The 24,798-nt window shown below is 46.1% G+C and overlaps 1 protein-coding gene across 4 annotated transcripts in view; it reads right to left on the reverse strand.

Annotated features, from left to right (window-relative positions):
- Nucleotides 1-24,798, reverse strand: part of TRAF7 (TNF receptor associated factor 7) — a 43,525-nt gene that overhangs the window by 7,692 nt on the left and 11,035 nt on the right. For 2 of the 4 annotated variants that reach the window (XM_061600047.1, XM_061600048.1), the window contains exons 2-13: nt 23,000-23,117; nt 22,705-22,762; nt 19,379-19,470; nt 14,120-14,236; nt 12,661-12,753; nt 11,553-11,586; nt 9,572-9,755; nt 7,755-7,889; nt 6,705-6,922; nt 5,493-5,566; nt 4,614-4,662; nt 926-1,053 (exon numbers count right to left, since the gene is read on the reverse strand). In XM_061600047.1, the coding sequence (XP_061456031.1) occupies nt 926-1,053; nt 4,614-4,662; nt 5,493-5,566; nt 6,705-6,922; nt 7,755-7,889; nt 9,572-9,755; nt 11,553-11,586; nt 12,661-12,753; nt 14,120-14,236; nt 19,379-19,470; nt 22,705-22,762; nt 23,000-23,080 (1,263 nt within the window). In that variant the 5' untranslated portion in view covers nt 23,081-23,117. Of the gene's footprint in view, nt 1-925; nt 1,054-4,613; nt 4,663-5,492; nt 5,567-6,704; nt 6,923-7,754; nt 7,890-9,571; nt 9,756-11,552; nt 11,587-12,660; nt 12,754-14,119; nt 14,237-15,309; nt 15,510-19,378; nt 19,471-22,704; nt 22,763-22,999; nt 23,118-24,798 lie in introns of those variants that run through there. The other 2 variants (XM_061600050.1, XM_061600049.1) reach the window with 2 other exon arrangements.

Below are 24,798 nucleotides of genomic sequence, written 5' to 3' on the forward strand. Positions count from 1 at the left end.
TGTCCCAAGGATGGTAAACAGGGTACCCCTCCCCCCCCCACTTTCTCTGACCTCTGCACACCTCTCCTCCTCCATCTTCCTTAGCTCATACTTCCAGGTACCTTGACTGACACAGCTCCAACTGCATCCCTTGTTAAAATGTCATGACTGCCTAGAGACCTGCAACATGCTCTCTCCTCCAAACAGTCAGGACCCCACACATGTGGGACCAGAGGGGCACGGGTCCTGGACAGTGCGGAGCATCTCTCTTTAGAATATAAAGTTACGCCTGCTGAACAAAGGGAACTCAACTCATGCGCCTGCGCCGCTGCAGAGTTACTGAGTACTGTGACTGTGCTGTCCTTACACTGCCAACATAGCCGGGATGGGAGCACAGGGATGCTTGGAGTGCTTATACTGAAGGACCACAACGTCAAGATCGGTTGGGGGGGAGTGAGGGGTGGGAGTCCAAGAATGGGCCAAGGTAATGAGTAATGGAAAAGCTGGCCAATTTAGGAGGGAGGGTAAATGATTGATTTTGGAGAACAGAAACAGCCATGGAAATTCCAGAGCTGGAAACTAGGAGGGTCTCCAAGATCTAAGAAAACAGTAGGCACAGGACATGAGCACTTGGATGCAGCAGCTGGTGAAAAGCCCCAGCAGAACTGCCCTTGCCCTAGAGATGAGTGTCTGAGCCTTTCCCAACCAGTGTGCCTCCAGATGCTGTTGGACCACAACTCCCATCAGACTCAGCTAGCATTGCCAATGGTCAGGAAAGATGGGAGTTGTGGTCCAACAACATCTGGAGGCACACTGGTTGGGAAAGGCTGGTTGAGGAATAGCAACATGCAGACTTTTTTTTTGAAAAAACCCCAATGACCTCCAAGACTGCCCCAAGACTGCAGACTGGAACCACAACGCAGGCTCAAAAACAACTGGCTCTTACCTTAATAGTCTTGTCCGAAGAGCCGCTGAACAGCAAGTCTCCTATGGAGTAGACGCACAGACACCAGACGGGGCCCTGGTGTCCGACAAAGGTGCCTTTGCACTTGAAGATCTGCTGGGGGTCGTATGCTGTGGGGGAGAGGAATGCCAGCGTGAGAACAGCAGCCCTGCCAAGGGATCAATGCCCCTTTAGAAACCCTAGACTGCATAGCTGAGAATGGTCTGATGTTGGTTCCACTGGGCTGTACGCAGCATTCTCTGTTCACCAGGGGGCGCACAAGGGCTCCTGCACTAGCAGACAGGTGAGTTTAACATTGTGCAGCAGAGGAATCCAATGCAACAGCATACTAGACACTAGTTGTACAAGAGACTTCACAATCTATTGTGCAACAAAGTTACCAGCAACTTGCTTGTGCATTTTCTTATACAACAATGTTCCACCAGCACAAAACATTTCACCCGTGGAAGAAGCACTGCGTGTGACTTTGACTTAAGCGCTACAACCCACTGACGTTGCTTTCTGTCAACAGAACCTGCGGAACTGCAGCTTGGGGAGAGTGCTGAGAAGACTTTATTAGCGACTCCTCCGTAAGTGCTGCACTGCTGGGTTAGACCAAAATGGGCCTATTGACATGCAATTATTGCTTGAACGGAATTCAAATATCATTATCTCCTCTGTGCTTCTTTCAAACTACAGTAGGGCCCCAGGACTTCCCAGGAGGATCCCTCCGCCTGTGCAGCCTCTGAGACGGCTCCCGTCTTGGATGAAACTTTTTCAGTTTTAAATCCAGTCAGAAGGGTTTTTTTTGACTGGGGACAATTTCTTCCGGATAAGGAACGTGAGATTTTCCACACAGCTTTGTTGTGATTGTTGGAGACTGGAATTCGTCAGAATTGTCTGTGAAAGAAGGTCTTCCAGCAGCTCGGACGGAGCGAGGATTTCTAGCTAGCTCAGCTGAAAAAGTGACCCTTTTTTTTTCTTTAAAGAAAAATGGTCTAACAGGCAACATTCTCCTGTCTACGCTTATTACTTTCTTATCTATACAGCTAAAGAGATTTGTCAAAGAATCAGCAATTAAGAAAATCTGGGTGAGTCAAAACTTTCCTTCTCTTTTACTCACGGAACTAAGGGGGAAGAAAATAAAAATAGCCTATCTTTTTTTATTGCAAAAAGCTGACATGGAAAATAGCATTATAAAGATTACAACGGATGAGGGTTTTCTTTTTGATTTATAAGACTTTTGTGTAATATATGTCTGGGACTATTTTTTCTGATCTTTTTTTTTTTTGACGAATCTGTTCATTTTTTCTGCTGCTAGTTATTTGGACGCTGTGAACTAAAGCTGTTTTTGCACTTCTGGGCATATAAGAGATAAGGGCTGTCTAGAGTGTGATGCCAGTTGGTTTGAAAGATTAACTCCTTTGTAACTGGATAAAGAAATAAACTGCTCTTTGCTTGGGACATTGAAAATTGAAGGAGTTTTGTTCCTTTGGTTTTAAGAATGACAATTAAGAAGATCATGGATGTACAAGAAGGGACTTTGTCTTTAGACATGTTTCAGAAAATAATGAATGGGATTAACTCAATAAAACAAGAACTGAGAAATAATAGTCAAGCGTTGAGAATTGAATTTGACGAAATGAGACAGGAGCTGAAAGAAATTCAGGATTCTATGAGAAAGGAGAATAAAGATGGATCTGGAAAACCAAAAAAGGTTGAAAGAGAAATAGGTTCAAACTATGGAGATTGGATTAAATATGGATATGGAAAAAGATTTGGATTTCCTGGCTGTGATGGATCCTGGAGACAAATATTACGGTTTGGAACTCAGCGCTGTCCCTGAAGGAATTGAAGAGATTTGAGATAAAGATATTATCGGTTCAAAAAAATTCCTGGACTGGAAGGACTTGATGGAACTTGAAATGGAGAAAGTTAACAGAATTAATCCCTGTTTTGCGTCAATGGAAAAATCTTCAAGAGATGTGCTAGTGTATCATGTAAAAAAGAGGAACAGAGATGCGGCTTTGCAACAATACTTCAGTGATACGTTCGGAATTGATGGCAAGAAAATATCTGTGAAAAAGGAAATTCCTATCAGACTCTTATTATATGACTATGACAGCAAGATTATTGGGCGCGTAAAGATGGAAGATGGAACCAATACGGATAATGGAAGAAGAGCGATTTGAAATTACTGGACTTAGTAGACTTGATGAGTTGGATTAATTGACATGTTTATCTAGAAAAAAAATTGATGGACATATATCTCAAGGATTGGAAACTTCTCTTTGACTTTTTGTGGAAGAATAAAATGATATGATGTTAATGAGATTTGTAACCAATTAAGATAACCGCTGGAGGAAGGTGATTTTATAATCTATTAAGATACAGGCTTGTTATATATTATAGACTTATAGCTGAACTACGACAAATCGGAAGTCAATTTTTAATTTTTTTTTATATATATATTTTCGTTCTTTTTATTGTATTAGTTATGGATTTGTGTTTTTTCTTTTTGTATTGTTTTGGTTTTGAAAATTTGAATAAAAATTAATTGGGAAAAAAAAAAAAAAAACTACAGTAGGGCCCCAGACATATGGCAGGTTCCGTTCCGGACCACTGCCGTAAAGCGAAATCCGCTGTAAAGAGGAACGCATTGACTAACATTGTCTAAAATGGCACCCAATGCCCAAAAAACGCTGTAAAAGTGTAACAAGCGCTGTAGGAGAGGGGCCTTTCTGCAAGTGACAACTGCTGTATCGGTGGAACGCTGCAAAGCAGGGCCCTACTGTAGTATAAAGCTGCCCATGGACATAAAATCAGAGAATAGTAGAGTTGGAAGGGGCCTTTAAGGCCATCGAGTCCAACCCCCTGCTCAATGCAGGAATCCAAATTAAAGTATACCAGAGAGGCAGCTGTCCAGCTGCCTCTTGAAGGCCTCCAGTGTTGGGGAGCCCACCACCTCCCTAGGTCATTGGTTCCATTGTTGTATGGCTCTAACAGATAGGAAGCTTTTCCTGATGTTCAGCCGAAATCTGGCTTCCTGTACATTATTCCATGTTCTGCACTCTGGGACGATCGAGAAGAGATCCTGGCCCTCCTCTGTGTGGCAACCTTTCAAGTACTTGAAGAGTGCTGTCATATCTCCCCTCAGTCTTCTCTTCTCAAGGCTACACATGCCCAGTTCTTCCAGTCTCTCATCATAGGGCTTTGTTCCCAGTCCCCTGATCATCCTTGCTGCCCTCCTCTGAACCCGTTCCAGTTTGTCTGCACCCTTCTTAAAGTGCGGTGTGGACACCTAACCAGTGCTGAATAGAGGGAAATCACTTCATGCGATTTGGAATCTATACTTCTGTTGACAACTAGCATTTGCTTTGTATTATAACATGGAAAGATCTGCTCCAACCTGAGGTTCTGCTCTGCTTCAAGACCTCCCAATGAAAGCTTTCATAAAATTGGAAAGCTTGCATAATCTCACTCCAATCTAAGCTGGCCCAGTTAAACCCACTATGTCCTTGAATCTGCTAAGCAACCTTTCCCTCACTAGATGGGAGGCAGCTCTCAGGATGTCTGTCTGCTGGGAATCAAGCCAGAGGTCTGATCTAACTAAAATGTCTCCAAATGGAGAAACACAGAAATTCTGCAATATCAACCAGTGCTTGGGGGAGGGAAACAACTGGATACTCACAGCCCAAGATTCCCATGTTCAGCCGTGCATTGATGTGGGACAGCTCATCCTGAAAAAGCAAAGTAAAGCAGGTTAGGGGCAGAGCTGCCATAATCCTGGATGCGATGGTCACATAATGAGAGGGGGGGATGAATGGGAAACCACCCGCTTCAGTCGGCAAAACCATCCATATAGCAAGGAACCATAATAAGAGGGCGACAAATTTTAGCTGGCCCTCCTGACAGCCAAAAACTGGATGTCACCAGGACTCTTGCTCTCCCAAGAGTCATAGAGTTATTCCTGGCTCAAGCGCAGGATGAAATCGGGAAAATCCGCTGCTCTTCCCAGTTCTAAGCTTGGAGTTGAGAAGAGAGGCAGAAAACAAACCCTGACCCAACAACTGACTTGAGTGCGGGGGTGGGGGGGAGGGAGAAGCTTGCAGTGCCTCCGCGCTCAAGGGGTGCTCAAGGGGTGCTCAAAGCTCAGATCGCCTCCAAGATGCAGAGGCAAGCCAATGCTGCTCCGCCTCACGTTTGCTGCGCCTCTGAACTCAACAGCCTCTCTGAGCACTCCATGAGGGCAGAGGCAAGTCCCCATAGCTCCACCTCCCTCTTCAGCTCCAAGCTAGAGGCGGAACTGCATGTGATTGCTCTGCCTCTCTGCCCAATGAGTGCTCAGAGTTTAGAGCCCCTGCCACGCATGCCTGTTAACTCCGGGTTTGGGCTCTGTTAGAGCCTTCCTCCCCTCTCACCACGGTGAAGGGACGAGTGAGATTATCAAACGGTTAGTTCAGGGTGACCCAAGCCACTGGGATGCTATTGAAATCCAGTCCCTACGGTCAGCACCCCATTCACTTTGGGGCTGCATGGAGGAAACTGGTCTACAGTTGGCAATACTCACATTTAGCATGGAAGCATCTCTCCGGAATTCCATCAGATCCTCACTCAGCTTGCTCTGGTTCTCATCCAGCACATCTGAACAATGACAATTGGGAGAATGGGACTTTTAATTTCTGAATGCAAATTCAGGCTGTGTGGTATATGTGCGTGTGAAAATTTGCTTGTCCTTTCCCGTACAGCTGCACAGGACACACATGCACACCAATCCCAGTCCATGTAACTTCTGAGTCATAAATATGATACTAATCACATTAATGGTCAACTGCCCTGTGAGCCATCATCCAGAAAAAAAACCTGGCTCAGATCTCATTTCTGCCACAAACTCACTTCCTAGGGGGCTTCTCAGCCACAGTGGCACGTCAGCAACAGTCCTACCTTACAGGTCTACTGTAACGACTGCTGAGATAACACATTGGGAAGCACTTTCAGAGAACTGTGAGAGTTGGAAGTCAGATAGTCCAGTTCCCTGCTCAATGCAGGGCCTGTCACTGTAGCCACCCTGTCAAGGCAGCCGTCCAGCCTCTGCTTAAGGACTGACCTCATCACCTCCCGAGGCAATCTGTTTCACTGTCAAACATCTCTCTGCTAGGAAGCTTCTCCAAATCTGTTTCCCTGCCAGTTCCTGCCCAGTGATTCTAATCCTTCCCTCTGCAAGAGAGAACAAGCCTGCTCTGCCTTCTGCGTCACTGACAGCCCATCAGACACGTGAAAACCTCTCGCGTCTCTCCTGAATTTTCTCCTTTCTGGGTGAAACATGACCAGCTCTTTTCTAGTGCTTGGAACACTCTGAGCAACTGGAACACTCCATTAAAATCTATCATGCTTGGATCACACCTTTCTTCAGGGTGCTGCACTTTGGGGGGGAGGTTCTCATGCTGTTCTCGCAACCCTTGTGCAAAACAGGCTGAGAGTAGCTGGCCCAAGCCTTGGCCCAGCAAGCTTCCTGGTGAACCAGAACTTTGGTCTCTGTAGTCCAAAGTCCAGCATGCCGGCCCTCTGATAAGAAAAAAGACAGGCAGCTGGCAAGCAGCCGTTACACTGCAGACTCGCCCCACAAACATGCTGCCTTCGGTAACTCAGGAAATTCACACCTCGGGCCTGGCTGGTGGCCTTTTTAAACAGGAGACATTGAAAGATTTGGCTCAAGCCCTCCCAGGGTTCCTCTCGGCCTCTCCGTGACACGGAAGAGGGAGGGAGCCCTTTGCAGACATACCAAACTTCAGCTCCAGGTTCTTCTCCAGCTGGTCGATCTTCTCCGACAACTTGCCCAGCATCGACCGCAGGAAGGCAATCTCCTGGTCCTTCTGGGCCATGGCCACTTGCATCTCGTGGAAGCGGTCGTCTGTCTGCTGGAGGAACTCCTTGAGGCCCTCAAACTTGCACACTTCCAAGTGGGTCTCATAGGTGTCTTGGTTCCCTATGAAGGTACACCTGGAGGAGCAGGGATGGCGGGGAACTTTTTCAGCCTGAAGGCTGCACTGCCTCTGGGATGAGGTGAGGATGCATGCCACTGATGGGCAGGGTCAGAGGCAAAAAGCCAGCGGAGAAATGAAGGGGGCTCTTACCTTTGTACCCAGGATATAGTCCATCCATGCATCAGTTAGAGGTTTCTGCACGTGCCCGCGCACACACACATGCACGCATGCACACGCATGCACACGCACACACACACACACCCCTCCACACCAGGGAAAAACAATCAAGGTGGGGGGCAAAGCAGGGCTGGTGAGAAGGATGGCCTGGGGAAAATTCAGAGGGCCAGACAGAGAGGCCCCCAGGGCAACATTCAGCCCCCAGGCCTGAGGTTCCCAACCTAAAGGAAGAGAGTGGTTGCAGCAGCCTTCACCAACCTAGTGCACTCCAGATGTTTTGGGACTACATGCTGTTGGGGCTGATGGGAGTTGCTGTCCAAAACGTCTGGAGAGCACCAGGTTGGGGGAAGGCTGGAGTAGAGCATCATGGGGGCTGAGCAATGCACTATGGGAAAGGGGTTAGGGAGTGATGTTTGGGATTGCTGTTGTCGTCATTTATGAGTCACTTTACACAGGAACGGTCCCAAAATGACTCATGCAATTAAAATTCATAAGAATGAAACTCAAAACATTTAAAACAATAATATACATTGGAAGTGATCACCCAGCTACTGCACTTAACAAACATCCTTCCCCCTTGCCAAAAGGATCATTATTACAACAACCACGAGAAATAAAGTGTTCCAAGCATGCCCCTATTTAAATCTTCAGAATTCTGCCTTTCTGCTTACCCGTATTTGGAATGAGGGCACTTGATGTGTTCACACTCCTTGAGGTGTGCTTCCAGGTTCATCTTGAGGAGTGGCGGGCAGCTGGGGTTGTTGGGGCAGCGCACCGGCCTATAATCGCAGCTACTTTCATGGTCCCTGAACAAAAAGTATGGAGCATCAGCAAAATCATCATCATCATCATCTGTCCCTGAGCTACTCTCCTGGATGAAACGGGACTGAAATATGGGGATTTTTTTCAGCCACTGCACTATGCACAACTTCTCTGTTATCTCCTTTTTAGGCAGGCTGGGAGAGTGCTCTTGCACTCAGGTCTTGCTAACCGACTTCCCACTGGGGAATCTGGTTGGCCACTGTGAGAACAGAAGGATGGACTAGACAGGCTCTTTTTGTGTCTTTCTGGTAGAGTGTTAAAAAGACCCGGAAGGGCTTTGAAATTTAGTAACTTTTTATCTCTCCAAAAGAGAACAAATGGGTAAATTAAGACTATACCCTCAAAAGCTTTCCATCGCACCCTCTGCCTTAGTTGATGGCATGCAACACCCAGCCCTAATTTGCAAAGAATTGGAACAGAGTTTCCATTCACTGCTGTCTTTACCACGCCATCACTCGGACCACCCCTCATGATAGTGGGAGGAGCAACCCAGCTGAGAGTATCCTCTTCTGCCAAAGGAAAAACAGAATGGTGGGCTAGAAGGACATTCTGTGTGGTCTAGCAAGGCACTTCTCTTGGGTTTTAAAACTACTTTTGCTAGCTTTGCAGTAAAAGCACTGGGAAACATTGGTACACCAGAAGCAATCATGCTTCTGTTTCATCATATGCTGAACTTTGGAGGGGGGGGGGAGGCTCTCAGCCAATTTCAACGTCATCCTCTACTGCTGCCTTCATCAACCTGGTTCATCAACAACTACCATCAGCCTGAAGCAGCATGGCCATGTACCATTTGAGCTGATAGTCCAAACCTTCTGGAGGAGAGCAGATAGGCACAGGTTGCTCTACTGCCTAACCCACCGAGATGCCTGCACTGTAAGGTAACACGCTCTTCAAGCTCTCCCCATCGTACTGTTCATCCTCTAGCCCAGGGCAGACAACATGGCGCCTTCCAGATGTTTTGGACTACAACTCTCATCATCCCCAGCAGTCAGCATGTCCAGTGGTCAGGGATGGTCAGAGCTGTAGTTCAAAACATCTGGAGGGCACCACATTAACTAACCCTACTCTAGTCTATTACCCTCAGACATTCTGAGGTCAGGGATACATTTGAAAATCTAAGGAACTGTTGTCGGTACTACAGAGCACCCATTTCACAGAAGAAAAAATGGTGATGTTCAGAAGCCTCCCACCAAAAGAGGCATAGCCCCCTATACCTTAACACAGCCTTTCCCAACCAGTGTGCCTCCAGATGTTGTTGGACCACAACTCCCATCAGCCTCAGCCAGCACTGCCAATGGTCAGGAAAGATGGGAGTTGTGGTCCAACATCTGGAGGCACACTGGTTGGGAAAGGATGCCCTAACATATAAAACACAGACAAAATGCAACAGCTTCCCCATCCCTTCCAAGGCAGGCAACTCCCCCCCCAACCAACTAAACCCCTAAAAAAAAAGACCAAAAAATGGGCGAGGCAGAGGCCTGGGCAGGTGCCAAGGGAGGGGGTGTCTAAATGCGATGTGGTGCTCACAGGGTCCATGGGGAGGGGCAGCTGGAAAGAATGACAAGGAACCCCTGACAGCAACAACCTCAAGGCCCCACAAACAAGTTGTAAATATGGGAATGAGCTGGGAAGGTCTTTCCTAGGAAGGGGCTTCACATTGACTTACTTCCTGGCACTCAGTTTAATGGTGAACGGGCACCCTTGGGGGTCCACCTCAAAGGCAGAAGGCTTGCCGCTAGCCGCAGGCCGACAACCATACTTGCAGTGAATGAAGAGCTCCCCAATTTGCTCAGCTACGGCAATGTTGTTCACCACCACCGTCAGCTTGGCATTGTCCACTGGGCACTTCTCTGCAGGAGAAACACACACACAGACAACAACGTCATGTAAAGACAGAGTCAGTTCCAACACTGCACCAGGGCTCACCAACCTTTTGTGGGGGAAGGAAAGGGGGCTGCAGGTGGGAGGAGAGGAAGGAAAAACTCTGTGGCTCAAGCAAGCAAACATTGTTGGACGTTGCAATAAATGGCTATGCAGACAGGATTAGTGTCATTAGCACAGGTCTAATATGAGCCAAACCTAAGCGCGGGAGTGTGCAGTTGCACTTAACAACATAAGAAGAGCCTGCTGGATCAGGCCAAAAGGGGCCCATCTAGTCCAGCATCCTGTTCTCACAGTAGGCAACCAGCCACCTGTAGGAAGCTCACAAGCAGGACTTCAGCACAATTAGCAACTCTCCCCCCTCCTGTGATTTCCAGCAACTGGCATTTCCCATTACTTTTGTCTCTCCCTTTCCTTCTCTGTTGAAACTGAGATTGTAAGCTCCTTGGGGCAGAGACCTGCCCTTTTCAAGTAGGCTGCTCTGTAAGAAGTGCCTTGTACAACAAGAACGTAAGAGGAGCCTGCTGGATCAGGCCAGTAGCTCATCTGGTCCAGCATCAACGTTGATGAAGCTATAGAAAGAGGAGACACTAATCTCTTTCTGTCTGCTTGTACATGTGTGTATATCTGTGTATGTACACACACCAGTTCCCTCAATATGTCACACCTAGAATGGCCCAGGAACAGGGCCCAGGATGGGGCTGTGCAGACCGAAGCAGACTGGGCTCTGAGTGGCCTCTGAGGCCACAGGGAACAGATTCCAACCTTCTCCTCCACCTGTACCTCAAAGGGCATCCCTCTATTCTCTCAGACATATGCAAGTCATTTGCCATCTACTCTGACTGAGGAAAGGTATAATACAGCAGTAGGAGACATGGTGGCAGAGCAGCCAGAACCTGCCCAGGCCTCATGACCATGCAGCCGGGGGGGGTGCACCCCTCCCCCCATAAAGATGGGCATTTTGGCAATCATCATCATCAAAGCAGGAGGTTCGTCTCTTCTCAGTGGAGCGCTTGGATTATTTTTGCACAGAGTTTCAGTTTTTATTTATCGTGACCCTGATTGCTTGGTGGCCTTCAATCTGATCAGTGGGACAGGCTTCCCCTGCTGTAAGAGAGGCCGAGCTGTTTGCTCTCTGCAGTTCTGGTTTGGGGATTTCTGCAGCTCGTTATTAAAAAACAAAGCAAAACACACACACAACAACCCACAAGCAGGCAAAGGTCTCAGTAGTCTGTGTTCCACATGTAGAATCATAAACAGCCACTGCGAAGCCCTCCGCTGGGCAAGAGAGAAGACAGATAAGCAGAGACATAGAACTGCAAGAAACACAAAACCGCAACTACACGGGCAAATTGTTTGGACTTTGTGGCCCAGAGTCTTTCAAGAGAAAGAGTTGATTGTTCTGTTCATGCTTCTCTTTACAGAACTTTCCCCCCGCTAAGCCAATTAAAAACAAACAAACAGTAAGAGTAGGACTGCTGAAGCCTTGTGGTCCAACCCAGTGTAAGTTCTGGAGTCTGGTGAAACTGAGAAGATACTTTTCAGACAGATCGTTTTGTGAGCCTGTCTATCACCTAAGCAGGACCGGACCACCTGTCTTTAAGGGCCATCACTGTACGCAGGTGACCTGAACGACATGTACAGACCTAGACATTTGACTAAACTGATACAGACACAGAATGCTCAGAGGTCTGAGAGAGGGAAGGAAAAGAGGAGGAAACGACTGCAGCTGAGAATAATGCAAAAGAAGGTCTGCAAGTACCTACCAGAGGTTAAGGCACATCTTCTGCAAAACGTGTGCTGCGAAGAAAGAGACACAGGACCGTTCAGAATTAGTCTCCTGGATCTACTGCTGCCTTCTACTGAGTCAGACCGTTAGGTCCATCTAGCTCAGCATGATCTACACTGGCTGGCAGCAGCTCTCTGGGGCTTCAGGCAGGGAGTCTTTCCCAGCCCCAGCTGGAGATGCTGCCAGATTGAACCTGGGACCTTCTGCACGCAAAGCAGGTGCTCTGCCACTGAGCTATTCAGTCCTGCAATTCCATTTCCACCAGCACCCAGGCAGACTCCTCTGAAAGGTCATTATAGGAGAAGCCACAGCTGTTTGTTTCCAGCATCTGATTCACAGCTATGCCATTTCTGAACAGGGATATTCCATTTAGCTGCAAAGGCTAGTAATGGCTGACCTATCTTCATCATCATCATCATCATCATCATCATCATCATCATCATCATCATCATTATTATTATTATTATTATTATTATTATTATTATTATTATTATTAACATTTGTATACCGCCCCATAGTCGAAGTTCTCTGGGCGGTTTATAACAATTAAAAACATTAAAAACAAATATACAAATTTAAAAACACTTAATTTTTTTTAAAAAAACACATGCTAAAATGTCTTGGGATTGTGAGGCTCTACTAATAGACACCTGAGCCCCTATCAACTGCCAGCTATCAACCCAGCCATTCCAAAGGAAAAGCAACACAGTGATAAACTGTTATCATTCCTGTTTGCCCATAACAGTACAGATTAAAATAAAACATTCAACGAACTGGAAAGAAAAAAGGTTGAGACCTAAATATTTAAAAATTCAACATAATGCAAATCGCGCAATATGTTTTTTTTTCAAGTCTACTACATGCTAGTGTCTTAAAAAAATTTCATCATTTGTCAGACAATTAAATTCCAGACTGAAAAATATGACAAATTTCCTCTTCCCTTCCATCACTGTAAATCTGTTCTCATAAGAGAGGCCATTAGTTATCAGTCTTGCGAAAACAAAAAGAACCACCAACCCTTGTATCTTCATAATTTCTATTCTTCTTCCATGAAGCAGAAGTTGCAGCCTGTTTAATTTCCTTACCCCACAGGTGGTGATCACTGGGTCTTTAAACACACTGCAACACAACTGGCAGCAAAGTTTCACTGAAGGCTGCTCAGCAAACACCAGCGGCTCCTGCGCAGGGAGAACAACCAGAAAACGAAGGTCAGAAAGGAAAGCTATCGCCCCTTTGTTTCGGTTCAGCAACACTCCAGAGTATAGCCTAAGAGCCAACAGCAATTAACAGAAAGAAAACTGAGTCCAGGACGAGGTGAGGGTTTGCCAAGAGTTTAAATCAACCCACAAATAGTGCTAAAGGTTTATACTCCACATCTAAATGAGCACTTTGCTGCTTGTGATTACAGGCAAACAACAGACTCACTTCTTAAAATACGAATAAGAGATTACAAAAGTTCTGTGCTAGATTATTGTTGTCAAAATTATTCACATACACATGCCCACAATTCTGGTCCAAAGTCTAGCTTTTACAGTCACCTCTTACAGACACAACCACAAGGTTGTGCAGAGACTTGCACTTTAGTTTGATAGGCTGGGCTGGAAGCCAGCGACCTAAGCCTGCTCCAGTTACAAGTCAACTTGTACATTGACACAGCTTCGCTATTTACCCCCCCCCCCATGTAAGCTCCGTTGCTCATCACTGCCACATTACTGGCCTACAGCAAAATTGCCCTACAAATGTCATTATGGGGACAAAACAGCTTAGGGCCTGAGTATTTTCCCCAAAGGTTCTCTCTGCGCACTTTGTCCAACGTATGAGGTTCTGCTCTGGACTCTCCTGCCACCTAAATTGTGGAGAATTCTCACAAGGTAGATTTCTACAGAGGCTTTTGGCACGGGGGCAAGGGCTGGTTTTTGTAAAGTTTATACTCTTGTTGCCGCACTGGTGCTGTCTGGGTGCCGTTTTGGGGTTTTTTTATAAACAAAATTGTGATTTTCTTTTGTTGTTGTTATTGATTTTGTTATGGATTTGCTTTTTAGTGTTCGTACGCCGCTCTGGTTTCTTCTGTGAAGGAGAGCAGGGTACAACACTTAGTGTAAAGAAACAAAGATGCCTTTCTGCCCCCTAGCAGTTAACAAAAGGCCCTTTGCATCTTAGCTCAGCATCTCTTTGGCCACATCTGCACTATACACAAAGCAGTATTCTACCACTTTAAACTGCCATGGCTTCCCCAAAAGGATCCTGGACACTCTTGTTTATTAATGGTGCTGAGAGATGCTAGGACACACCCACACACCATTCCCCTCACAGAGCTACAATTCCCAGAGTTCCCTGGGAAGAGGGACTGATTGTTAAACCACTCTGGAATTGTAGGTGTGAGGGGATTAGTGGGCTCCTAAACAACTTTCAGCACCCTTAACAAACTACAACTCCCAGGATTCTTTGGGGGAAACTGTGACTGTTTAAAGTGGTGCAATGCTGCTTTAAAAGTAGATGGGGCCTTTAAGGATGACTCCCCGTCCCCAGCCCCCAAATACCTACTGGCTCCTCCTCTTCCTCATGGAGAGAGAAAGTTGAGCGCAGGGACATGTTGGACTCTGAATGCAACGAGCGGATGGAGATGGCAGAGTCAGACCGGCGTGGGGTGTTGATTGGTGGCTGCAGAGAGAGAGAAAAAAGCGGAGCAACTTACAGCCACATGATATAAAACACAGTGCAGGGCTCTCTGTGATGCTCAGTAGTTGGCCCAGAGTCCAATTCCTGTCCTGGGGCTCAGGGCACCTCCATTTAACAGTGGCACTGTGGGAGATCCCAGAAAACTCTCACTTAATAAAAAGCAAAACATCTGCCAGGGCCGTTCTATATCAAAGATCTATGGATTTTGCAACCTTACTGAGTTACGGCAATTAAAGAAGTCAGCATAATACCTTTCTTTTTTGCATCCTACTCTGCAATTTTTACTAGGCAGCAAATTTATTCTGCTCCTGTCAATCACAGGGAGGGGGTCAGGAGCTCTTTAAGCCCTATCCTCTGGAAAATACAAATCTTTCCCCACAACTCCTCTGCCTCCTACAATTTCACCAAGTATTGCCACAGACTTTCAAGCTAATTATAAAGGGTTCAGAAACTACCTTTTACCATACTCTAAAATAGATTTTTAGGAAGCTGATTTCTGTGGCTTTTCTGCAGAATCTACCTAACTCTGCACATAGCTCTTAATATCTTGTGCTGAACTGAAAACTGAGCTTCCTTTTCAACTGATGGCTCTTTAGACTGGTAGGAGAAGACGTCAAGTCAGCAGAACTCCAGTTAATGCTCTAAGTGAACAGAGAGAGACCCCTGCAGCACCATTTTCAAAACAACTTGAGAGTGTTTGCATTTTGGGAGCAAGAAAAAAAACTGCGGCTACACAAAATTCAGGGAAGTCTGGGGGCAGAGGGCAGGGGGATCAGGAGGGAGACTGAGAAAATTTTATTTGGTCTACAAAGCTGTTTCTTTTGAATCCCCACCTGAATACACAGAAATACTTCTGTCCTTGAAAATTCTCTCATTTTCATTTTAGGCAAGTTGAATGCCTTGCGCAACCCGTTTTCTATCCCCAATCATTAAACCACAGGATCAAGCAAAGACAAACCTCTGATGAGTGTGAAACAGCTGCAAGAAGCCTCCTGAATTTTACAAGCATTTACTTCTACCCCATGCCTGCGGTTTCTACGTATCAGCTCACCTACCCGACATGGAACTTTTGGGGTGCTCGGCTGGGCTTCTTTCCAGAAGTGCCAGTTCCCGGCTACGATCCTTTACCAAAAGTGTAGCATGCTTCTCTTGTGGGCTTTGCTGTTTCTAAGCGCACTTGTTAGGCTGCCTCTTTCTCTTCTGCCAAATTTCTTTGCGTAGATGGTTGGAGACTTCCTCCTATTCAATTCAGCCCGAGCTCTGCTTTGTGGCTTTCCTGTTTGGTGGGAGAGCCAGCTGGGCATTCTGCCCACCAATCACCAGGCTCGTCCTGGCTTCAGGCTTTCTGGGACTGGTTCAGGAAGGGATGCATTGCCAGTGGAACCACACGCCCCCTCAGACTTCTAACGCAGCATTACTCAAATCAGTATTAAGCGAGAACCTCTTGAGCAGGGGGCTGGGAGGACTAAGGTGGGTTGCTCTGCGGGGTTTGGTACATTGCAGCATTCAAGCTAATCTGGGCTGGAAACAGTGGCAAAAAGGAGCAGACCGGCATCAGTTAAAAGCCAAAGAGGCAAGGAGAAGATCAAACTAGGCAACCAGCAGATTTTCCAAAAGGAAATCCAGCCCATCAGTAAGGAAGGATATCCCCAAATCATGGCATGCCTCTTTTGATCATTCCATCTATTAGAAACAAATATTTATCACTTAGCAGAGGAAGTCTGGCCTTAGCAATCCATGCTCTGGTAACCTCCAGGTTATCCTAATATAACAGGTTGTCTATGGAGCTGCCTCTGAAGGCAACTTGGAAATTACAGTTAGCTCAGAAAAATGTCTGAATTCTGCTAACTGGGACCAGTCATTACTTTATTTTTTATTTCTAAGAATATTTATAAACCACCAACTCACACACAAAAAATTAATGGTAGTGTACAATAAAATCATTAACAGTCATTGCAGATGGGACCTCAAACAGCGACAGCACCTGGCTGATGGCTACCAAGTCATCTTGTAGTTAGATGGGAGTTTCAAAGCAGGAACATCCTGGCTGACACTGCCAATGGGATACGTCAGCTCAATATGTAGCACATGGATAGGAGTTATTGTTTAATGTAAAAGATTTAATACCCTGCTCTTCTTTGAAAGAAACCAGAACGGCACAGAGCGACAAAAATCAAATCAGATTGCAATGATAAAATTGCGTCTACTTCAAAATAGAAATAAACAGCTGCACAAAACCACAAAGCAAACATTCATACACCCGAGGGGGAAAAAGGCAGAAAGAGAAAGCACAACTGAAGAAAACACACACACAATCTAATCAGCCCACAACAACATAAGAACGTAAGAACATAAGAAGAGCCTGCTGGATCAGGCCAGTGGCCCATCTAGTCCAGCATCCTGATCTCACAGTGGCCAACCAGGTGCCTGGGGGAAGCCCGCAAGCAGGACCCGAGTGCAAGAACACTCTCCCCTCCTGAGGCTTCCGGCAACTGGTTTTCAGAAGCATGCTGCCTCTGACTAGGGTGGCACAGCACAGCCATCACGGCTAGTAGCCATTGATAGCCCTGTCCTCCATGAATTGGTCTAATCTTCTTTTAAAGCCGTCCAAGCTGGTGGCCATTACTGCATCTTGTGGGAGCAAATTCCATAGTTTAACTATGCGCTGAGTAAAGTACTTCCTTTAGTCTGTCCTGAATCTTCCAACATTCAGCTTCTTTGAATGTCCACGAGTTCTAGTATTATGAGAGAGGGAGAAGAACTTTTCTCTATCCACTTTCTCAATGCCATGCATAATTTTATACACTTCTATCATGTCTCCTCTGACCCGCCTTTTCTCTAAACTAAAAAGCCCCAAATGCTGCAACCTTTCCTTGTAAGGGAGTTGCTCCATCCCCTTGATCGTTCTGGTTGCCCTCTTCTGAACCTTTTCCAACTCTATAATATCCTTTTTGAGATGAGGCGACCAGAACTGTACACAGTATTCCAAATGCGACCGCACCATAGATTTATACAACGGCATTATGATAGCGGCTGTTTTATTTTCAATTCCTTTTCTAATTATCCCTAGCATGGAATTTGCCTTTTTCACAGCTGCCGCACACTGGGTCGACATCTTCATCGTGCTGTCCACTACAACCCCGAGGTCTCTCTCCTGGTCGGTCGTCGCCAGTTCAGACCCCATGAGCGTATATGTGAAATTCAGATTTTTTGCTCCAATGTGCATGATTTTACACTTGTTTATATTGAATTGCATTTGCCATTTTTCTGCCCATTCACTCAGTTTGGAGAGGTCTTTTTGGAGCTCTTCGCAATCCCTTTTTGTTTTAACAACCCTGAACAATTTAGTGTCGTCAGCAAACTTGGCCACTTCACTGCTCACTCCTAATTCTAGGTCATTAATGAACAAATTGAAAAGTACAGGTCCCAATACCGATCCTTGAAGGCCTCCACTTTCTACAGCCCTCCATTGGGAGAACTATCCATTTATTCTTACTCTCTGCTTTCTGCTTCTTAACCAATTCCTTATCCACAAGAGGACCTCTCCTCTTATTCCATGACTGCTAAGCTTCCTCAGAAGTCTTTGGTGAGGTACCTTATCAAACGCTTTTTGAAAGTCTAAGTACACTATGTCCACAGGATCACCTCTATCTATATGCTTGTTGACACTCTCAAAGAATTCTAATAGGTTACTGAGACAGGACTTTCCCTTGTAGAAGCCATGCTGGCTCTGCTTCAGCAAGGCTTGTTCTTCTATGTGCTTAGTTAATCTAGCTTTAATAATACTTTCTACCAGTTTTCCAGGGACACAAGTTAAGCTAACTGGCCTGTAATTTCTGGGATCCCTCCTGGATCCCTTTTTGAAGATTGGTGTTACATTTGCCACTTTCCAGTCCTCAGGTATCTAAAAAGCCAAGTCTTCACTTGGTTGTTCAGCATTGGGGTAGGGCAGGCATCCCTAGGGAGGGTATTCTGAGAGGTTTGAGCCACAACTAAGAAGGCCCTGTCCTTATAGATGCCCGACTTGCTTCAGCGGGTGGGGGAAACTGAAGCATAGTCTCAGATGTTGGGTGAAGCACATATGCGGGGGGAAGGCAGTCCTTAAAGTACCCAAGTCCAAAGTTGTTTTGGGCTTTAAAGGTAAGAACCAGCCCCTGAAACTAGGCCCAGAAATGCAGATGGAATTAACTAGGATAAAGTGTTCAAATCACCACGCTCCAGACAACAGACAGCCTGACAGCATCATTTTGCATCAACAGAAGTTTCCAAACAATTTTAACAGTAGCGACATGTTTCAGTGATCCAGTCTGGAGGGCACTGACAGCATGAGCAAATACATGTTGAGGTCATCACACAATATATTTTCTAAAGAAGTTTGCAGCAAATGCAGTGCGTTGACATCTGATATCTTTTTGCCTGAGCAAAACTGGTCCTCAATGCCCCTTGTGGTTTCTACTGTCACTGAAGCATTATGAGCTGGCAACCCTAAGAAGTGAGTGTGCACGGACACACACGAGAGAGAGGGAAAGAGAGAATATTCAGGATACTAATCTGAACTAACCAGCCAATGCTCTGGCTGCAGGCTTCCACTCTCCTTCTAACAACCCTGTAAAGTAGGCTAGGCTGAGGTCACTGCCCAAAGCCAGTCACTGAACATGCATTTGTTGTGAAAGTGCAAGTCTAAAACCGTAGCAGCAGAGGCCAAATCTACACCTTCAAGGATGCAAGTACACCCTACCATGAAAGTCCCCGGGTCAAGGCCCGTAGAAGGGGACAGATATTAAAAGTTAAGGGGCCTGCAGGTGGCACAATTCATTGGGCCACAGAGATGGAGTTCTGTCCCTACACTCTGTTGCACTCAGCAGAGAATACTGTGGGGAAGAGGAGCCTTCTACTGGCGCAGGAGGGGAGGAAACCAAACAGCAGACCAGAAACCAGGACTTGTCAAAAGAAGCACAGAAGTGCACAGTCAGCTGCAGCACCCTGCCAAAGCCACATCCATCAGCACTGACCCCACTCCATCAACACCCCAACTTTGCAGCCTCTGCTGCAGCTGAAAGCTCTCCCCACCCCCATGTCAGCGAACGCTGAAAGCTCTCCCCACCCCCATGTCAGCGAACGTACCATGCCATCGTCCTCGTCGCGTGGGGAATAGGTGAGCGTGCTGGAAGAGGAGGGCGTCCGGCGATGCTGCTTGAACGTACTACTCCCATCGGCTAAAAGGAGACACAGGACAGACACCTAAGGCGTGCTGTAGTTGAACAGGGCTACTTTCCCTTCTAAAAATCAGAGGATAAGCCTCCCAAACCGCCTTTGGCACCCTGGCACCCTTAGGGTGTTTGGGACTGCAACTCCCATCAACCCCAGGCACGTTGGCGAAGGCTGCCCTAGAACCTGGAATCTGTTTCCACCTATTAATCAATTTCCCTACAGAGCAGGTCCAGAAAACATAACCCTCCCCTTCCCCTCCCAAACAAAAGGACAACAATGAAGGGGAACTGCCCAGTTCCCCTCCAATGGCATTTAATTCCGCAAACTCAGAAATCAGTTGATGATAAATGCACCAATATGGGACTCCTGATGCTGAATTGATGGCTGTGCTTTTTCCTTTAAAGCACATTTTTTTCCGTTAGTTTTTTACTTGTAAATTTAACAGTGGAAGGAAAGGACAACAAAGAAAAAATACTGAAATGAAATAAAAACATTAAAGGTACAAAAATAAAAATAAATAATATACAAATACAAATAATAACCACAAACCGTCATCAGTTTACGTTACAGATACAATAACCATCAGTATATGCTTCTTGAGTTAAGCATGTAAATTAAGCCCCCCACATGCCCAAATAGGCATCCACTCGAAACGGATGTTTATATGAAGTATAGCACACCTGAAAAAAGACCTCTGCTTGAGAAGAGCTACTCCTCCACATGACCATCTGGGGTTAGAGCCGGGCACTCCTGGCCTACATGAACCAATGATCTGGCTCAACGTGAGGCAGGTCAACATAGCATGGCATCAGCCTTCGCCAACCTGGTATCCTCCAGGTATTTGGGACTACAACTCCCATCAGCCCAAGCTGTATGTTGCTAGGGCTGATGGGAGCATGGCTATGCTGACTGGAGCTGACATCCACTGCCGCCTTTATGTATTTGCTATTACGGGACCTGTCTCTAGGAAATAAGCGAGGGATGTGAAGGAATAAGGGTTGCCATCACAGAATTTATTTAATCTTCCCAACTAGCACTTTGAATTAGCTGCATTCAAGCATGAACCATTCCTTTAAGTCACAACAGCTATGGTGGGCATATTTCGGTTGCAGTGTCTGTCCCCTGCAATCCATTGGCCGCAAATAAACGTGGCTGCCCCCATCATATCCCCTAGATGTGATAGATTACTGCAAGGTGTTCTACATAGGGCTACCCTTGAAAAGGGCACAGAAACCACAGCTAGAGCAGAATGTGGCAGATAGGCTGCTGTTGGAACCTCATACAGGGACCACACAACACTGGCCCTAAAGAAACTGCGCTGGCTACCAATGCATTTCCAGCTGATTCCAAGGTGTTAGTGATGACGTTTAAAGCCCTAAATGGCTTTGGACATTGATACTTGAGGAGGGAGTGCCTCTCCCCATATAACCTCCTGCCCAGGTATCTGCATGTAGGGAGGGGTGTCTCTCCTCCACATCCCACCTGTGGGAGTTGAGCATTATGTGGAGATGTGGCCGAGAGCCTTCTCCGCTGTAGCGCCCTGGCTGTGGAATCCCCTCCCCCGGACGCCTGGCTGAGTGCAATCACTGGTTTTGTTTCAGTGCCAGGAAGACCCGGTTATTCACTCAAGCATTTGGTTGGTACTAACTGCAGTTGCATTTGAGCTTCTTAGATTGCTTTTTACTACTGTACTGGGGTTAAGGTTGATCATAATAATTATTACTGAATACTGATGTGTGTGATTTTTATGGTTCCACGTTATACTGTCATTTTGCGACTGTAACCCGCTCTAGTATCATTTGATAGAGGGTTATAAACTAATAGTCTGGCCGCCAGACATCCTTTGAATCTGTAGTCATGATGAGCATGCTTGTGTAAACCAGACCTCAGGCAGAACAGAAGAGTTTCTTTAACAGCCCTGCAAGAGTGTGATGCTCCACAGGACACAAGCTAATATATGTTAATAGCCCCAAGCGCCCTCAGTTAGTCTGCTCACTACAGACTAACAGCAAATTCATCCTCCAAATGGCAGTTTTTATGTAGTCGAAATTGCACCATCCACACGTAAAAAAAAGGAAGGATCAGCAGGCACTTCGGGGAATCCCACGGTTTGCAGAAGTACACAGCTTGAGGGGGAAGGGGGAACTGAATGAAGACTCAGCATTCTCAGAGGCAGCAGAATGCTGAGTGTTTTTTGGGGGGTGAGGCACGGACAGAAAACAGGGGAATGGAATGGAGTTTCCTGAAAGAAGGCATGGCTCACTGGCTGAAACTCTGAACAGGATCATTCCACACTGCTGAATTTTGTTACAGGTCCAATTTGTTCTTTTACAAGCCATTGCTAAAAATGGTACACCCATAATAAGATGCAGCGTACTTCCAATTACCACACGCTGGGAGTCCACAACAGGGGACTGCCTATAATCATTGCTCTGCAATTTCCAGAGGTTTCTAGGTACTCATGATGGACCTTTAGTCTGATCCAGTGAGCCAAATCTTTACACAAGAACCTGCTAGATGATGCCAAAGGGAGCCCTTCTAGTCCAGCATCCTGTTCTCACATTGACCAACCAGAGGCAGGACCTGAGTGCAACAGCACTCTCCTCTCCTGCGGTTTCCAGCAACTGGTATGCTGCCTCCAACCGTGCGTAGCCATCACGGCTAGTAGGTTTTCGGTTTCCTTAGGTTTTTGTAACACACCATGGGAACACATCCACACCTCACATTTAAAGCACATCATGGCTTACCCCAAAGAACTGTAGTGCTACAATTCCCAGCACTCATAACAAACTACAGTTTCCAGGATTCTTTGGGAGAAGCCATGCACTTTAAGCACATGGTTGGATGTGACCTAAGAAGCCACTGCAGGGTTTAAGAACATAAGAACATAAGAACATAAGAAGAGCCTGCTGGATCAGGCCAGTGGCCCATCTAGTCCAGCATCCTGTTCTCACAGTGGCCAACCAGGTGCCTGGGGGAAGCCCGCAAGCAGGACCCGAGTGCAAGAACACTCTCCCCTCCTGAGGCTTCCGGCAACTGGTTTTCAGAAGCATGCTGCCTCTGACTAGGCTGGCAGAGCACAGCCATCACGGCTAGTAGCCATTGATAGCCCTGTCCTCCATGAATTGGTCTAATCTTCTTTTAAAGCCGTCCAAGCTGGTGGCCATTACTGCATCTTGTGGGAGCAGAATACTTCTGTGTCATGCGATGGTAAGAACTAGAGATTGCTCAACACTGACCTTTGGTGATGGTAGTCACTGCAGAAAAAGCAGGCCCAAAAGTCGTCTCCATTCTTGTCTGAAAAAGAGAGGAAACGACATGTTGCAGAATCTGCCCTCCGCAGTTTGAAAGCACTAGTTAACCAGGGTTAGCAAAGAACAAACAGGTATGTCTGGATAAAACCGCAGCTGTGAATGCGTGCAACCACAATTGCAAGGAGCAGCACAGTCCATTTTTCTTAAAAGCCCAGAGAGTAAGTAAACAAAGACCAGGATTTTAAATGTATATTCCCCAAATCCCACTGCATTCTCTTACCCCGTTAGTGTTCTCTGAAGGAGCACCGTTGGTTGTACCGCTGGGGAAACGATTGTAGCGGGCGTTCTTGCTGGCGCTCATAATCTAACCCCACATTTGGACGTCATAAAAGCTGCCTCTGATAACATAAAAATAAAGGGTGCCATTAAGTGACATAATGTCTCCGTCACACAAAGGTGCTCCACAAAACCTGTTCACAGCACGGCCTACAAATAATCAAACAAGTTAAAAAGTCACATTAAAGCAGAATACTCCATTTTAAAAACACATAAAGAAAACAGAATCGCCAGCAGCGCCTGCCAGAGTTCATTAAACATGTATTGAAATAGAGAATAAGATTTGCCTACAGCTTTATTCATTTATTATTTGATTTATATCCCACCCTTCCTCCCAGCAGGAGCCCAGGGCAGCAAACAAAAGCACCAAACACACTTTAAAACATCACAAAAACAGACCTTAAAATACATTAAAACAAAACAACTTTAAAAACATTTTCAAAAAAGGTTTAAAAACTTATTTAAAAACATTAAAGGTTAACATAAGGTTAAAGTTCCTTGGCTTGTATCCAATGTATTGCTAAATAAGTTGTTCCGTTAGCCAAAGTATTTACGTTTGCACAATGGAATAAATCTGTTCTGGGGGTTCCCCCAAGCCTCCGGAGCAGATTTTGGGGAAGGCAGGGGGGAAGCTTCCGCTGCACAAGTGTAAATCCCTGTGCTTAACAGAATGAGTGCATTGGATACAGCCCCCTGTTGTGCTTGGGGGCTGATGGATCTCCTCAACCAGCATTCCATTAACTCCAACTCAGAAAGCCTCCTGCCCAAACGCCTAAACTCTCCAAGGGAGGTACCTGGGGCAGCTCTTCCTCAGATGCACCCAAGCTCTGGAGAAGATCTTACAGCAAGGGTGAATAGACTTCAGAGTTGCAGAATAATCACTGTTTTTTACTAGAATGCCAAGATCAGAACTGAAGCTGGTACAAAAGGTCTCCACTTAGAAATAAATCAATCCGAGCCAAGGAATTTGTTCTGAGGATGAGAATTTAAGTGAGTTTGGCTAACCTATGTAATTTATGTCAACTAACCACCTTGCTATTTTAATTTCTGTACCGGTGCTTCAAGCCACAAAACTGTTTTACTTCCTGACACCATTTTGTGTAAACAAACATTTTAGGCTGCATCCACCTACTTGTAAAGCACATGACACCTCCAAAGAATCCTGGGAACAGTAGCCTGTTAAGGGTGCTGGGAACTGTGGCTCTGTGCACACTGCACCAAGCAGAGCTTGGAAAAGTTACTTTTTTTGAACTACAGCTCCCATCAGCCCCAGCCAGCATGGCCACTGGATTCGGCTGATGGGAGTTGTAGTTCAAAAAAGTAACTTTTCCAAGCTCTGGCACCAAGGATATGTTGACGATAAACTATAGCAAATCTAAGGTTGTAGTCTTTGGCAGGAAGCGATCCCATCACCGGTGGGCAGTAAATGGTACACCCATCAAACAGGTCCCCTCATATAAATATTTGGGAATCACCTTCCCTTCCTCTTTGTCGGTCTTTGGCACCGTCAGGCAGAAATGGCCAGAGCGACTGCCAATAGGACTTCCAAGGCCCTCTTATCATTTTTTTATTCGAATGGGGGCCAATACGTGCCCTCTGCGCTTCAAGTGTTCACTGCCAAGGTGATTTCCCAATTATTATATGGCGCACAGGTCAGCACTAATGGCTCCTATGCTCCTCTAGAAACCGTGCAGTCTAAATTTCTTAGGAGCATTTTTGGTACTCCCCCATGTGTTTCTAATG

This window comes from Rhineura floridana, chromosome 17 (assembly GCF_030035675.1).
Source record: "Rhineura floridana isolate rRhiFlo1 chromosome 17, rRhiFlo1.hap2, whole genome shotgun sequence".
NCBI lineage: Eukaryota > Metazoa > Chordata > Lepidosauria > Squamata > Rhineuridae > Rhineura > Rhineura floridana.